This window comes from Leptodactylus fuscus, chromosome 2 (genome assembly GCF_031893055.1).
Source record: "Leptodactylus fuscus isolate aLepFus1 chromosome 2, aLepFus1.hap2, whole genome shotgun sequence".
NCBI classification, from domain to species: domain Eukaryota; kingdom Metazoa; phylum Chordata; class Amphibia; order Anura; family Leptodactylidae; genus Leptodactylus; species Leptodactylus fuscus.
Window position 1 is genome coordinate 259291204 of NC_134266.1, and position 14437 is coordinate 259305640.

Genomic DNA, 14437 nt, shown 5'->3' on the forward strand with positions numbered 1-14437 from the left:
ATTCATAAGTGGCTTTACAATGATTGGTACGTCTTAACACGTATTCTGAATCTCCCATTAAATTTTCAAAGCTTTTCTCAAGCTGCACCTTTTCTCTGGGATGCGCTACCCTGGACAATCAATTGAATTCCCAATACCCAGTTTTCAAAAGGAAGTTTCATGTCCTCCAACATGACAGGCAAGACATCCGTATGCCGCACATGCAGCAGCCACCTTGTTCAATCTCATCTGATGGCCCGCACACAATAGTGTGCAAGGGGCCTAACTCCTTTCTATTTACCCCCCCACCCCTTCCTAAATTATTCCTTTATTCAGCTCTTAATAGGGTACAGAAATGCACAATGTGTAGGTACACCACTCTTTCCTCTATAAAAAGTTTATTAGACCATTGTACTTTTACCTCCTAATTCCCCATACGTTGTGAGCTCTTGCAAGCCCGGTCGCCCATCTTACTGCTGAATTATTGATTGATTTATTACTCTATAATGTCTTATTTATTTGTACAGAATTGTAAAGTACTGGGAATTCTACTGACTTAATAAAGACACAATGTATTATTATAGTAAGTTTACCCTTTGCATATCCTATGTCTATCTCCGTACATACAAGGCCACCAAATGCCTATGATAATATATTGCCCTCTTTCGGATGAACTCTTTGCATTACCTTACAGATTATACATTATCATTCTTACAATGCTCTTTAAGGTTTTAGGTTCTGGGTTTACTTGCCGTTCGTGCTTTTTCCAGATCATCCTCCTTATGAAGTCTTATTTTGGTGTCAGTAATTGGATCAAGCGATTCCAAAGCTAAATCTGTGCACCTTCTAAATAATACAGCGAGCTTCTATTCTCTCTTCACAGTTCATTTATCTCAGTTCAGTCCAAACGACACATTCCGAAATACCAAGAGTAAAATATTCATAGATAGTAACTGTGCCACCAATAAAAATAAAATGTGCAGGTTTGATAGAATCTTCAGCAGAAGAAGATACATCGATGACGTCTTTTTCCCCCTAAATTGTGCACAGAAAAACAATGCACAGAGGCCGCAAACACTGCATTGTTTGCATTTCCTTCTGAGTCACCAGGATGAAAAAGAAAATACAAGGGTTAAGGAAAAGTGAAGTTCTATAGGGGCCAAATCTCTATTATCCACATCAGGGCCCCATAGACCCATAATCTACAAACCAAAACCAGATGATTCAATTTATCTACAAATAAATTGGAATGAGTTGCAATACCAGACACAAACACTGGTCAAGCAGGGTGCTGTTTCTGTTTCTAATCTTATACATCTCCTTTGTAGATTACCACAACAAATACGCCCCCTAAACCACTTATATTGCATTGTATGGTTTGGCAGTGGAATAGCATATCTTTGTTGTGTGAAATCAAACTGTCGCTGGCGAGAAAAGCAAATTTTAATTCATATGCAAATAAGGTCTTAATTAATAATATTCTAGAATTAATTGGATGCACAGTTTGCTATAGGAGTAACGTGATTTTGTTCACATCGGTTGTTTTGGTTTGGTTATTACAATATCTGTATTTTCGTTCGGACCAAACCGAAACTGCGATTTTACCCTGGGGTTCAGACCACAAAGTATAATGATCGGAGGCCCGGGGGAGGTGATCTAACGTAAAAAAAAACTCCAGTGCTACTCATTTCTCTTGGGCTCTGGAATGACTCCCTGCTGTCTCCGGCCTAAAGCACATGCTTCAGTGGTCCTTGAGGTTAGAAGCGCCTAAAACAGCAGGGAGTAGTGCCGGGGCTCCGGAGAGGTGAGTAACACTTCAAGTTTGCTCATCTCCTCTGAGCCTCCAATTATACTCTGGGGTCCCTAACAGTTTTGGTTCGATCACCAGGCAAACCTCACGAGATTACCGGAGTCTGGTCGGCCATTGCGGCGAGTGGTGAGTACTTTTGCACCGACTGGTGAATACAGGCCAAGCCTTTATTTGCATATGGATTAAAATTAGCTTTTCTCGGCCGTTCACTTTCACACAAGATATTTTTTCTTTTCCACTGATGGCCCGTTTCGTTAGAGAAATTGTGCAGTTAGACTCCCTTTATACTTGCACAGTATCGTAAAAGAGAGTACTCGGGTCTTTCAATACTTGTTAAAATTGGGCCCCCGGTGGCCTCTCAGTTATTTCCCCGCTCCCCTTTCCCTGTGCACTGCTATTTTTCGGTATTACAAAGCCGCTTTATCTGAGCTGAGGTAATTGCCGAGCGTGGAGAGATGATGTCGGCCTCCGTTGAAGGCTGAAGGACTGGTTGTTTATTCCAGCACAGATGTTCTGACTCGAGACACGCAAAGATATAATCGGCTGATCAATAGAGGCAGTTTCTCACCTTATCTCTGATAAGTCCTATTACAAGGTTTCCAGCTTCAGCCTGGGAAGAGGCGGCAGTAACACTTCTAAGGAGTCAGGACATGGGCAAACGTAATCTATGGCGGTGCTCGAAGAACAGTTATACGGAGAATGACCCAATGTTTCAGAACTCTCTCCAAGATGATTCTCACTAAAAATGTCTGGTGCGGAACGCAACACTTCTTGACATGATAATGGAGAGACAACTTTATTTATTGGCCGCAATACTAGTCACAGCCATCGTCATGAGTGGTAGAAGAAAAATCTTGTTATCTTTTGATCCCGAACAACCTCAGTAAGAATAAGCATTTCCTAAAAACACACGGGGTAATTTTTTTAAGATGGGCAATTCTCCGGCAAGTCCTATTGGGCAGGATGCCAAAGATACCCTGTTTCCCCGAAAATAAGACATGTTCTTATAATTAATTAGCTAACGAAATATATGACCTTTCTTATTTTCGGGGGATGTTTTATGCAGCGGCTGGAGAGGGGAACAATCGGCAAACGAAGCGGGGAACAATTAGCGGAGTGCCGGCATGACTGCCGGTTGTATGTGATCCAGAAGGTGAAGGGGGGGGGGGGTGTCTTATTTTCGGGGAAACAGGGTAGTACTTAACCAAAAAAAATGTATGAATTGTGTTCTCTATCATAGATCCCAGCACGGGGAAACATTGACCATCAAGATTCATGGAGCTGGTGTAAGAATGCCCCAACGTCACTCTCACGACCAACCCATACACCCAACTGAATGTTATCGACCTTGTCCATCTACAGAGTCTGAGTCAACTGTTAAGGGAGCCATTAAAAACGAGGTAAAAGATTAACGTGACCTAGTAGGAGAGACATGAACATGAGCCATTACATCAAAACTTTCCAGGAAGTGAAAGTTGACTATTAGAGTAGATACCAACTGAACCCGGAGCCAAAGAAAATATAATAATGGAGAATGAACCATATCGGTCTCTGACAACTCAGGAGGTGAGTGAAGGTTATTATGAATGAGGAAACGTATTGAGCAGTGGCAGTAAAAAGTTGCAGAGTTTTCGGTGTATGATACTTACGCTGTACTTCCCCTTCATGCTTCACAAAATACTGACCACTGAAGGATCTTAATGGCCTTGTCTACTCAGTATTTCAGTTTTTACGAGATGTTAATACCCTGGCCACATCAGAATGTATTTTTTGGCAAGGTTAACCTCTAGTCCAGCTCCACCACCAGTATCAAGGTTGGACTGGGCCTACCAGGGTACCAGAAATCTTCCACTGGGATAAGACTTTCCTTGGACCCAGTTACTGGGGACTTTTCCATGTAGGATGACTTTCAAATCTATTGATGTGTACACGGCTAATATCTATTACCATGCAGCTAAAAGTAGACATGCAAACGTCTCTCGAAAATGGAGAAGGGAGTCCTCTGATGTGCCCCACCAACCCCAGTCTGAAACTACCCAACACTCATGCCCAGTCAGGACCATCCTTGTCCCCCATTTAGGATGTAAAACTTTTACAGACGGGTCATTCCGTGTCAAGTGAACCAATGATTTTTCCCTCTATATTTTTAATTCTTTTGAGATTTTGTTATTTGGTAATAGTGTGTCAGAGAACGCAAAATGTGAAGAAAAAAAAAATTCTAGAAATTTTTTTGGATTTTTAATTGATTTTCAAAGTTCAGAAAAAGTGCGAATTTCTGTGTTGCCTGCCTTTACATTTCTCCTCATAACTTAGGCTAGAAAAAAGATAGAGAAACAAAATAAACGCCATTCTACTCAGAACTATACGGGCTTTCACCAAATATGTCACAAGAGTATCTTTGTTAATATTTTACCCATGTGAACGCAAACGCAAAATTTTAAAACGCATTTCCGAAAAAAATGTTTTATTTAAAAATTTCAAAAAAATGCACATGGGCCTGCTATGCCCTTAGCCACATCTGTACCAAAATTCAAGTCGGGATCGTGATGGGATAATATTTTAAAATATAACTATTACAGTGTCATTCCGAAAATCTTGAATTCAGATCTGTTCAGCCTGTGGTCTAAAAGTGTGGGGTCTATATGTGAGATATGTACAGAGAATGATCCACCTCACAAAATTTTAATGTTAACTAGTGTCAGACTAGCAGTATACAGGTCCTGTCATATGACACTAGAGTGGGGCCATCTCTCTCAGAGGTGTGTTTCTGGTAGGACACTTATTGTAGTTCACCTCAGATAACCACAAGAAGGGAGGTTCCAATCTTCATGTTCCATGCATGTCCCTTATTATTAAAGGTAGAGTAGAGTAATTAATACAGAAGTCATGTTGTTATGTTCTCATATTGCATTGCTCAGTATATGTTGGTGCAGTCACTGATGTAAGGAAGGCGGCACAGGATTGGCAATGGATGACATAACTGGTTATGTGACCTGTGAATATGATCGGCGCTGGTGGCAGGCTACTGTACTCTCCAAAAATTGTGAAAATGAAGACATAAAATTGACTTTACTCCTTCTGGTCCAGCACCATCCTTTGTGTATCCAAGAAAACCAGACATTTTACAAGTCAACAAAAATCAGATATTAACTCAGGTGGAGCCGAACACCATGACAGGCCGGACATACTCTTTGGCACAAAAGGAAATGGCCATTGCTAGTAAGCGCTTATGGACAAGATTACATTTCACTCACTAGAAAGGACAAATTGATGATAAAAGGCCAGTAGTTTAAATACGTCCTATTAATTGTTTGATTAGTTCATATTTTATAGAATGAGGATTTATCTACTGGACTATTTTTCTTAATAAATTACATGTTTAGTGATATAATAAAAAACAATTGTTACATGTAGAAATAGGTGTTATAAATATTGGTTCTTGTACTCTTGTTAACATATAATTAGGATGAGACTATTTAGAAAATCGCACTTGAGGATATGAGCAGCTTTTTTCTTTCGGTTTGTTCAATGCATTCAGGTTGAAAATGCTGAACAAGCTCTGTTCTGATGATAAGATGTATTTGTTCTGGCACTTACAGTATTTGTTTTTTATGTTTTTTTATTGTTGCATATAAATGTTGAATTCAGAAAGTTGTAATTTGAAAAGAAAAAAGGAAGAAGCCGCACAAACATAAAATCAGATGATTCAAGGCTTAAAATTTTTTTTTTAAAAAAAATTGATCCCAATTTGGTCCCTAGTTGAAAACCTGTACAAATATAACCAAGAACACAAGTAACACAAATGCATTTTTTCACAATTTTAAAACATACGTTTTTTTCACAATTGCGCATCAAAATTTAGAATTTGATTTCTCCAAAACAAAATATAAAGAAACATCGTCTTGTGACATATCAAATGAAAGCCTGTATCGCTCTGAGAAAAATGATGCCTCTCCCACCTATTTATCTTCATTCTAGCCCAAGATATGTTAAAAAATGTAAAGCCATACCAGGCCAAAATTCACACTTTTTCAAAACTTTAGAAGTCTATAAAAAATTAACTGATGAAGAAAAAAATTCAAAACTTTTTATTTGTAATTAACTTAAGTTGTACTTCATAAAAAATAAAAATAAAAAAAAATCTAAAGACGTCAGGTAAAAAAAATATTCCTATTTGGATCACTTGATATGGAATGACCCAGACAATGAAATAACACAACACAAAAAGAGGACACTGAAAAACAAAAAAAAATCTTCATCCCCTGAAGAATTTATAATTTGAGTGTCTGCATAAAGTCTGCTATAGCAATTTTCATCCAGGGATCAAGAACAAACATTATACTAGGCGTGTAAAGTGTACCTTTACCATATCGCTGTGCTCCCATCGAGCTATATTAATATAACCCAATGCCTCCTATTATATTAATATTCCACCTAAAAAGCCAAAAAAAGTTTTGTTATGCTCCCCTATTTCCGATCCCTCAGTGCACCTAGGCTTTTCTTCCAGACCAAAAGCCACTTTAGGCTTACATCCTACAAGGAACTGGGTCTACATTTAGGATGGGAGCGTCCCAGGGACCTACTCTTAGGATGGGAGCATCCCAGGGACCTACTCTTAGGATGGGAGCGTCCCAGGGACCTACTCTTAGGATGGGAGCGTCCCAGGGACCTACTCTTAGGATGGGAGCGTCCCAGGGACCTACTCTTAGGATGGGAGCGTCCCAGGGACCTACTCTTAGGATGGGAGCGTCCCAGGGACCTACTCTTAGGATGGGAGCGTCCCAGGGACCTACTCTTAGGATGGGAGCATTCCAGGGACCTACTCTTAGGATGGGAGCATTCCAGGGACCTACTCTTAGGATGGGAGCATCCCAGGGACCTACTCTTAGGATGGGAGCATCCCAGGAACCTACTCTTAGGATGGGAGCATCCCAGGGACCTACTCTTAGGATGGGAGCATCCCAGGGACCTACTCTTAGGATGGGAGCATTCCAGGGACCTACTCATAGGATGGGAGCATTCCAGGGACCTACTCTTAGGATGGGAGCGTCCCAGGGACCTACTCTTAGGATGGGAGCATCCCAGGGACACTGACGTCTTCTTTGTATTGCTGGCAGCTTGTAGGCCTCAGGCCTCAGGTGACTTGAGGCCTACAAATTGGAGAGTGGTAGAGCAGGAAGCTTGTACCTTCCTGCTCTACCCAGGGTTCAGGACAGCTCAGGGCACAACTTTTCCTGCAAAATGGCGGCATTTGTAATAACCCACTGCCAACAACCAATCACAAGTGTATGGATTCAGTATTTTTCTGCTACGTTAAAGTTGTTTCTTCTACATCTTCTTCTTCCAGAACTTTCGTCAACTGTATTAGTTTACTGACCAATTTACATTAAGAAAAAATATTGCAGATTACAAATGGCCCCCCATAGTTTTCTGACCAATTTATATTAAAATCAGTGGTTACTGAAATTGCTGTTTCCATTGCAAATATCCCCCAGACAGCTCCTTTCCTCTGACCTACTATTTTTATTGGACCCTTTTTCTCCATCAGATGATATATATTGTGGGTCCCACAGTTCAACAAACTCTTAGCACTCCCAGCAGTTCTGCCCTCGATGCGCCTTCAAGTTTAATAACTGGAAGAAGATAGAAATTACAAGGTTGTCAATAACACTGACAGGACAAGCAATGGCAGCCGTTCAGTCGCTTCCCTAATAATCTCATAATAGACACAGCATGCTCTCCAGCTGTTAACCTAGAAGACGCATCAGATGCAATGCTTGTGGGCACCCTGGGCATCTGCTAACAGGTAACGGCAAAGTTCCTAGTTAATATTAGTTGCATTGAAATAGTTGTAAAACAGTTGTCCAGAGTGAAGAATAGGAGTAATTGTTCTCAGCAGGGCACCCGAATAAACTTCAGAATGCTGAAATGAAATGTCAGAGACTCCGTGATGAGCACAGGGACTTGTACATGCCGCATCTTCTTCTCCAGTCACAGCCAAAACAGTTTAAAGGGATCCTATCAAGAAAATGGCCGCTTACATTAGCTTACTGTGTAAGCGGCTATTTTCTTGTGGCCCGGGCATGCGCAGTCAGCTCTGCCCTAGGCCTAAAAGATTGAAACCCAAGATGGAAGACGACACAGGGAGAGGGCATTCCAGAAAAAGATGGAGGCATCGCTGGAGAGTTCTCTTGCAGCACTGGGGATGCCACCAGTTCTGTTTGAGCACCTGGGACCGCCCACAGTGCTGCGAGAGAACTCATTTGCATACCAGAGAAATCCCGAATTTCTACCGAATGTTATGCTGCCCAGAGGCACTGTCTCCTTGTTTACATCTTGGGAGACAGATTTGCATATTCTTCCCATGTTCCTTTGCAGTGGAGCAACTATGGCTATAAGTCTCCACACACCTGAGAAGGTGGTCTCTCCCTAACTATAGACATTATCCCCACAATCTGGTCTTTCAGCCTCTCACTTAAACCAAATCAATTCTCTCTAGGCTGCGCCGATGAAGTCCAAAGAGACAGAAACGGTGCCGTCCGTAGCTGAGAAACTGATTTGGTTATAACCTCACATCATGCAGTAAAGGCTTCTGGGAAGTCGGGCATGTTGTTCAGGGTGCTTGCTATAGAGGGCAGCATAACAGAGGCACTGTCTCCCTGTTTACATCTTGGGAGACAGATTTGCATATTCTTCCCATATGCTGCTGTAACATACTGAAATTTCCCCACTGTGGGACTATTAAAGGATTATCTTATCTTATTGTTGATCAGTATGTTGCATTTTTTGGCTGTCAATATTACATACATTGTAACCATGGGTTGGGTGTTATCAACAGGTGGAATGTGAACAGGTGGGACTTTTTTTTACACCTAGGTGTTGTTCTGATCATGGACTAGCTGTGGCATGACCCTTGGTTACACCAGGGCAAGGGGCTCTTATAAAAAGGAGGTCCTTTGTGGCTTTCTGGGCAAGTCTGTTGGGCTAGTCTGTACTGTCCTGGGGAGCAACTACTGTACCACGAGAAACTGGACGCCTAGTCCTTGAGTGGGGGCAGGGATGTCGCCTGTGGGAAGAGTAGTATACCCACCGCCATGTCTGGGTATCCCCAGTATTAAAAGACCACCTGTTGGTTTTCTCTTCCGACATGACTACATCACATCACTAGTCTACGTAGGGGAAGTGAGCTATGGATCACAATGTTATTTTTTTTTCTCTTTCAATGTGTCTTTGTAGTATGGGAGGAAATCTACACAAACACGAGAAGAACATACAAACTCCTTGCAGATGTTGGTCCTGGTGGGATCTGAGCCCAGGACTCCAGCGCTGCAAGGCTGCACTGCTAACCACTGAGCCACCGTGTTACCCCTTGAGCTACTACATTTGACACAGTTACCCTGATCAGGTTACCGGTCCATGGCCCCTAGTCAGATACTGATAGAACTGATGGTGCTACACCTGGTACATTTTGCAGACTTTTCGCTTCTATGTGAATTATTAGAATAATCTGCACATCCCTATGGCATTCTCACACTTATCACACCGAGTAGCTGAATGCTCCATCACTAAAAATGTACAAGTCAAGAGTTAAATCCCTTGCCTAAGTGTCTTTTGCTGGAATCTTCTGATCTCCCCCGATGCCTAGCATGATGAACATCTCTGCATGGCTGTGGTATGGCACATATCACATCGTAGGAAACAAGTTATCAGTTCTGCAGCAGCATTGAAGCTTCATTGTGCTCTGAGGTCAGATAGCACTTGAGCCGAGCAATGATTAAAGGAAGTGATAAAGAATACTAAAAAGGAAGTCGATTTATCACAATGAGTATCTGCTATAAGGAAATGTGCAATTTAACCTTAACCGAAGATGAAGCTGCGAAGAAGAGGGAATACATTAGTTTTGCAATGAGTTACGGGCAAGGGTTATTTACTCGGAAAGTGAAGCAACCAAGTCATTATTTTCCAGAGAAAACCTTCTTGTCTGCTCTGAATTTAGGTCAACAAGAAAGACGCACAAGGGGGCTCCTTCGGGACTACAATTATTTTTGGCTATTTCTTGGCCAAGTTCATTGATATCCTCTGTGGGTTGTGGCCAGTCTAGACATGGGTGCCCAATAGTGGCTTGCAAAGGGGGAGTGGGCTTGCAAACAAAACATCACAGCAGCCATGTGACCTCAGATATGGGAGTGTATTACCAGTGGTTTCATTGCAGGGGAGAAAGGAGCGGTACACAGAGAGTGAGAGTAAGCAGATGGATCATGGGAAATGTAGTCTGTCCATAGATTCAGGTAAATAACAGTGATACAAGGAGCAAAGGGTGCACAAGGAAACAGTGAGGATTTAGCACTGCCGTATAGTTGCAGACAATTTTTGGAAGCTGGATGACCCCTTTCAAGGTCAAAATCATGCTGATAGAGCCCCACATATGCGTGAATAGCCTTTAAAAAGGCTATTCAGGCAGCGCTAAAGTTATATTAAACTACCCCCCAGTTTTAAAATAATACCCTAAAAAAGAATGTGATCAACTTATCCATCGTGCATGGTGGGCGGGCATTCAGGGTCTGCCGTCTTCTTCATCCACGCCTCCTCTTCCTGCAATGTCCTCGGGTCCCGTCCTCCTCCGACGCTCGCGAACTGACATTGCTAAAAAAAATGGACTGGGCGCATGCGCAGTAGCCGTAGTAAAAGCAGCATGCTGCTGCGCATGCGCCCAGGCCATTTTTTTTTTAGCAATGTCGGTTCGCGAGTGCCGGAGGAAGACGGGACCCAAAGACATCGCAGGAAGAGGAGGCATGGATGAAGAAGACGGAGGACCCTGAATGCCCGCCCACCGTGCACGATGGGTAAGTTGATCACATTCTTCTTTAGGGTTTTATTTTAAAACTGGGGGGTAGTTTAATATAACTTTAGCGGTGCCTGAATAGCCTTTTTAAAGGCTATTCATGCATATGTGGGGCTCTATCAGCATGATTTTGCTGATAGAGCCCCTTTAATCTAAGTGTCCACCTTAGTCTACAAACCCCATAGAAGCTGATGTGGTGGTCACTTTGTATATAATTACACCCTTGGGGGGCATTCACACTGAGAATGTTACGCTGTTATGAGCGCTTCCATTGAAGTGAATGGGAAGAGTTCGGCAGTCTGCTGTAACGCCGGCGTGTACGGCTGTGATACACGTCCGGCGTTACTCCGTGTGAATGCCCCCTTGGGGTTGGGACCAAACTCTCTAGAATATGATGTTATATGGAACAAATAAGCTTGTACAAAATCATTCAAAAATTTCCTTACACCATCAAATCTTGTTGACAGAAGTGCAACCCTTTAGGTAGAACATGTCCAGATACGTCATGAGATGATCAGCTTTTCAAAACAAGATTGCGCAATATTCTAACATGAGATATCACTCCATAGGTGAATATGTATCACTATCCTGTAACTATATTGTAAATTGTAGCCTGTCAAAAGTTTTGCTAGGATGTCCCAGTGCTCCGATACTGTATTGAATTAGTTTGATGTGAAATTGAAGTTCTCAACCAAATCCGAGCCAAATCCGAGTTGGAAAGGTGGCATCCATTGACCTTCACCAGAAGTCCTTACCCTCTACAGAAAGCCCCTGTTCCAAGGGTAATGTTTATCTACGGAGATTAGATGGTTGTATTCACTCTTGTTAGGACTGACCACATTTTATTGCCCTAGCGTTGCGACGAAGCTCAATGGCTGACTGCAACGTTTAACAACCTGACAAAGCAACGTGTCTCAAAGAATATTCATCTGGAGATGAAATACTCCATAAAACCTTTTAACATAGGTCAAACTCCCGACAAATGTTTCTGCTTTATACTTGGATGATATTTCGTTATAATCTTTTCCAAATAAATGGAATATCACATGACCAAGCTACAGTAAATTGCAAATTATCCCATCTTCTCGTAGAGGGACTCCATGGAGCCAACAGGCTGGGCAGACAGCCAGAGCCTTGCGGTCAGTCTATCGGACCGACTAGTCTGAATTTCAGTAAATACTCTGTGGCAGTAGCTAATGTGTAAAAGGCGGCGGAATTGACCACAAAATGTTTATTGCCGTCAAAATTATATAAAAAAAATAAATAGTATAAGATATTAAAGGTCTGAGAGTGATCTGTGCGATTGACTATGAAGGGACAAAACCGATATTTGCAAATTTTTCTTGCAGGAGGAGGGTACGCCTCATTTATGGGCTCAGAGATAATAACGCCAGTCTTCATCAATCTCCACCCTAGAGTCTTGACCTATTTCAACACAAAGACGAACAACAACCCTACAAAATTTATTGCATCTCGGCATAAATCAATCACGCATAGACCCCAGAGTGTAATAAGAAGAGGACCAAGGGGAGGTGGTCAAACATAAAAACTTCTCCTGGGCTCCGATGCGTTCCCTGCTGTCTTTGGTGCTGACATCAAGGATCACAAAGGCCTCGAAGAGAACAGGGAGCCCGACCGGATCCCAGGAGAGGTGAGCAATACTGGTCTTTATGTTTGATCACCTCCCCCTGGGTCTCTGATCAATATACTCTGGGGTCAAAGAGACCTGTATGGTCCAAATGAAACAAAACTATGTTGGCTATTCTGGTTGATATTTGGTTTTGGTTATTTTAGGCCTGGTCTAAGACGTATATTTAGGCACGTTAATTTAATTTACATACATCATTGAGAAATGAGTGGCCACATGGATCTTCCATCTAGCCAGGGTCAACTGTGGATTATCCGTCAAAATTTCTATTGATGGCCACCTTATTATGGTGCACCATACCACGACATGGTGTCAAACAAACACTGCCCACTAGATAAACTAATACAGCTACTTTAGTTTAGGTGGGTTGACCCCTTTAATGAAATCTTAGGCGTAATGGGTGGCAGCATGCCCAATCTCTATAGTAATGCAGAATGGATATGGTTAAATATGATAGTTAGAAGGAAGCCATGGATTTTTCTCTGCAAATGGAGCGATTGCAAAATTTGCAATGAAAATCCAGTAACTCAAGTCATACGAAACGCTTACCCTATGCGAGTCCCTCAACACAAGTAACTGTCTGCAAGCAAATTGTTGTCTGGTTGATCCACGTTATTGTAGATATCGGCTCATTAATAGTCTCAGATTATTACAGTTTACTGCAAAGCAAAACAAGTTTCTTACCAGTCTCCTCCTTTCTTCCTCCACGGTAATGAGGAGGCGAGCAAACTCTTTCAAGGATTGAGCTGAAAGAGAGGAAACAGAGTTAAGTGCATGTATTGATCCGCTGATAAAAGGACTTCAGAGGAACACGACAGCTAAAAGAGACTTGCCAAGGAAAACCCATACACGAGACTATTAAAGGGGTGCTAAAACTGGAAACTGATGAAGGAGGGGAGCTTAAAAGATAGAAAATTGTTGCACATTTGTCAGTCGGAAAGCTCCTAAAACAAACACAGTTGTAGAAATCTACTCCGGCGCCACTACATCTTTCGAAAGCAACACAGTATATGGTTTCGCTAAAGGGGATCATTTTGCTCGTCTTTTGCTCACACCTCGGTAGGGAGGGGGTTTGTAAGATGTACAGATATAAAGCATAATGTGGATAAAATCCAAAAGACACTGCCAATATACTTGGTTTACATTTTTTGGATTTATTTAGGGCAACTATAACCCAACTACAACTTGTATCTATCCTGTCGACCTTCGAGGGTTATGTCTGGGGTCACTATACATGGCGCCCTTTAATCTCTCAGGTGTGGTTTTCAATACCCTTGTCCTTTTTGTAAAATGGCCACCAACTTCTCCAACTACCCTACGTACACCAGTTTTAATGAAGCCCCCGACTAGCATTCACCTGAGTTATCAAAACATTCCGGCCTCTTAATACATCAGGAACACTGCCAAGCACAACTGGCGTACGTTTCCAAAAGAACTCATGCCAGTTTTTAGTAAATTTAGTAAATTTTACCCACTTTTGCAAAATGTAGCAAGTAGGGAGCTTTGGAAGGACGAATTGAGAGTTCGGGGGGGGGGGGGGGAATGTCTCCAACTACCCTAGCAAAGTGTGCCCAGACTAGTCTGAAAAGCTGGTGCCAATTTACAAAAATGAAGAGGGGACTGGAAATTGGAGGAACCACATAGGTTGACACTAGTATTCAGGTTTCCATTCTTCAGGTCCGCTTGGGGACACGGAAAACAGAAACCCTATTAAAAAGTGATTACCAATGGAAACCATAGTCTATAATGGTCTGCCAAGTTTCCACCCAAAATCGTTGGAAAGAAAGTCCTGATTGCAGGACCTTTCTCTCTGTGTGTTTTAAGCATTATGGGTACGGAGTCCTCGAACAACACTATTGTGACCGTAGCCTTACTCCGCTTCCAGTAATTCTCAGGTCTGGTGTTGGCTTTTTACTTGTCTGATCTGGGGTGTGATGGATCCTCCATTCCCAGGAGTAGCTTCACTTTTGTCCATGGGTTATGTCTGGTGTTGCAACTCAACACCTTTTAGAATGGGTTTCCATTGTGAATTTTGGTTACACTTCTTCAAAGGTAAAATTGGCATATTATTGCAACTTTTGATGGTTCCATTTTGTAATTTTTGTGATTTTTTTGATAATCATTTTCCCCATGTTGTGGCCCCGTACAAGTCGTTGTA

At 42.1% G+C, this 14437-nt stretch overlaps 1 protein-coding gene across 1 annotated transcript in view; it reads right to left on the minus strand.

Moving 5' to 3' along the window:
- The window catches only part of ARHGAP42 (Rho GTPase activating protein 42), a 193730-nt gene that overhangs the window by 97563 nt on the left and 81730 nt on the right, over positions 1 to 14437 (minus strand). The window contains exon 3 of the mRNA XM_075266120.1: positions 12964 to 13025. Within this exon, the coding sequence (XP_075122221.1) occupies positions 12964 to 13025 (62 nt within the window). The remainder of the gene's footprint in view (positions 1 to 12963; positions 13026 to 14437) is intronic.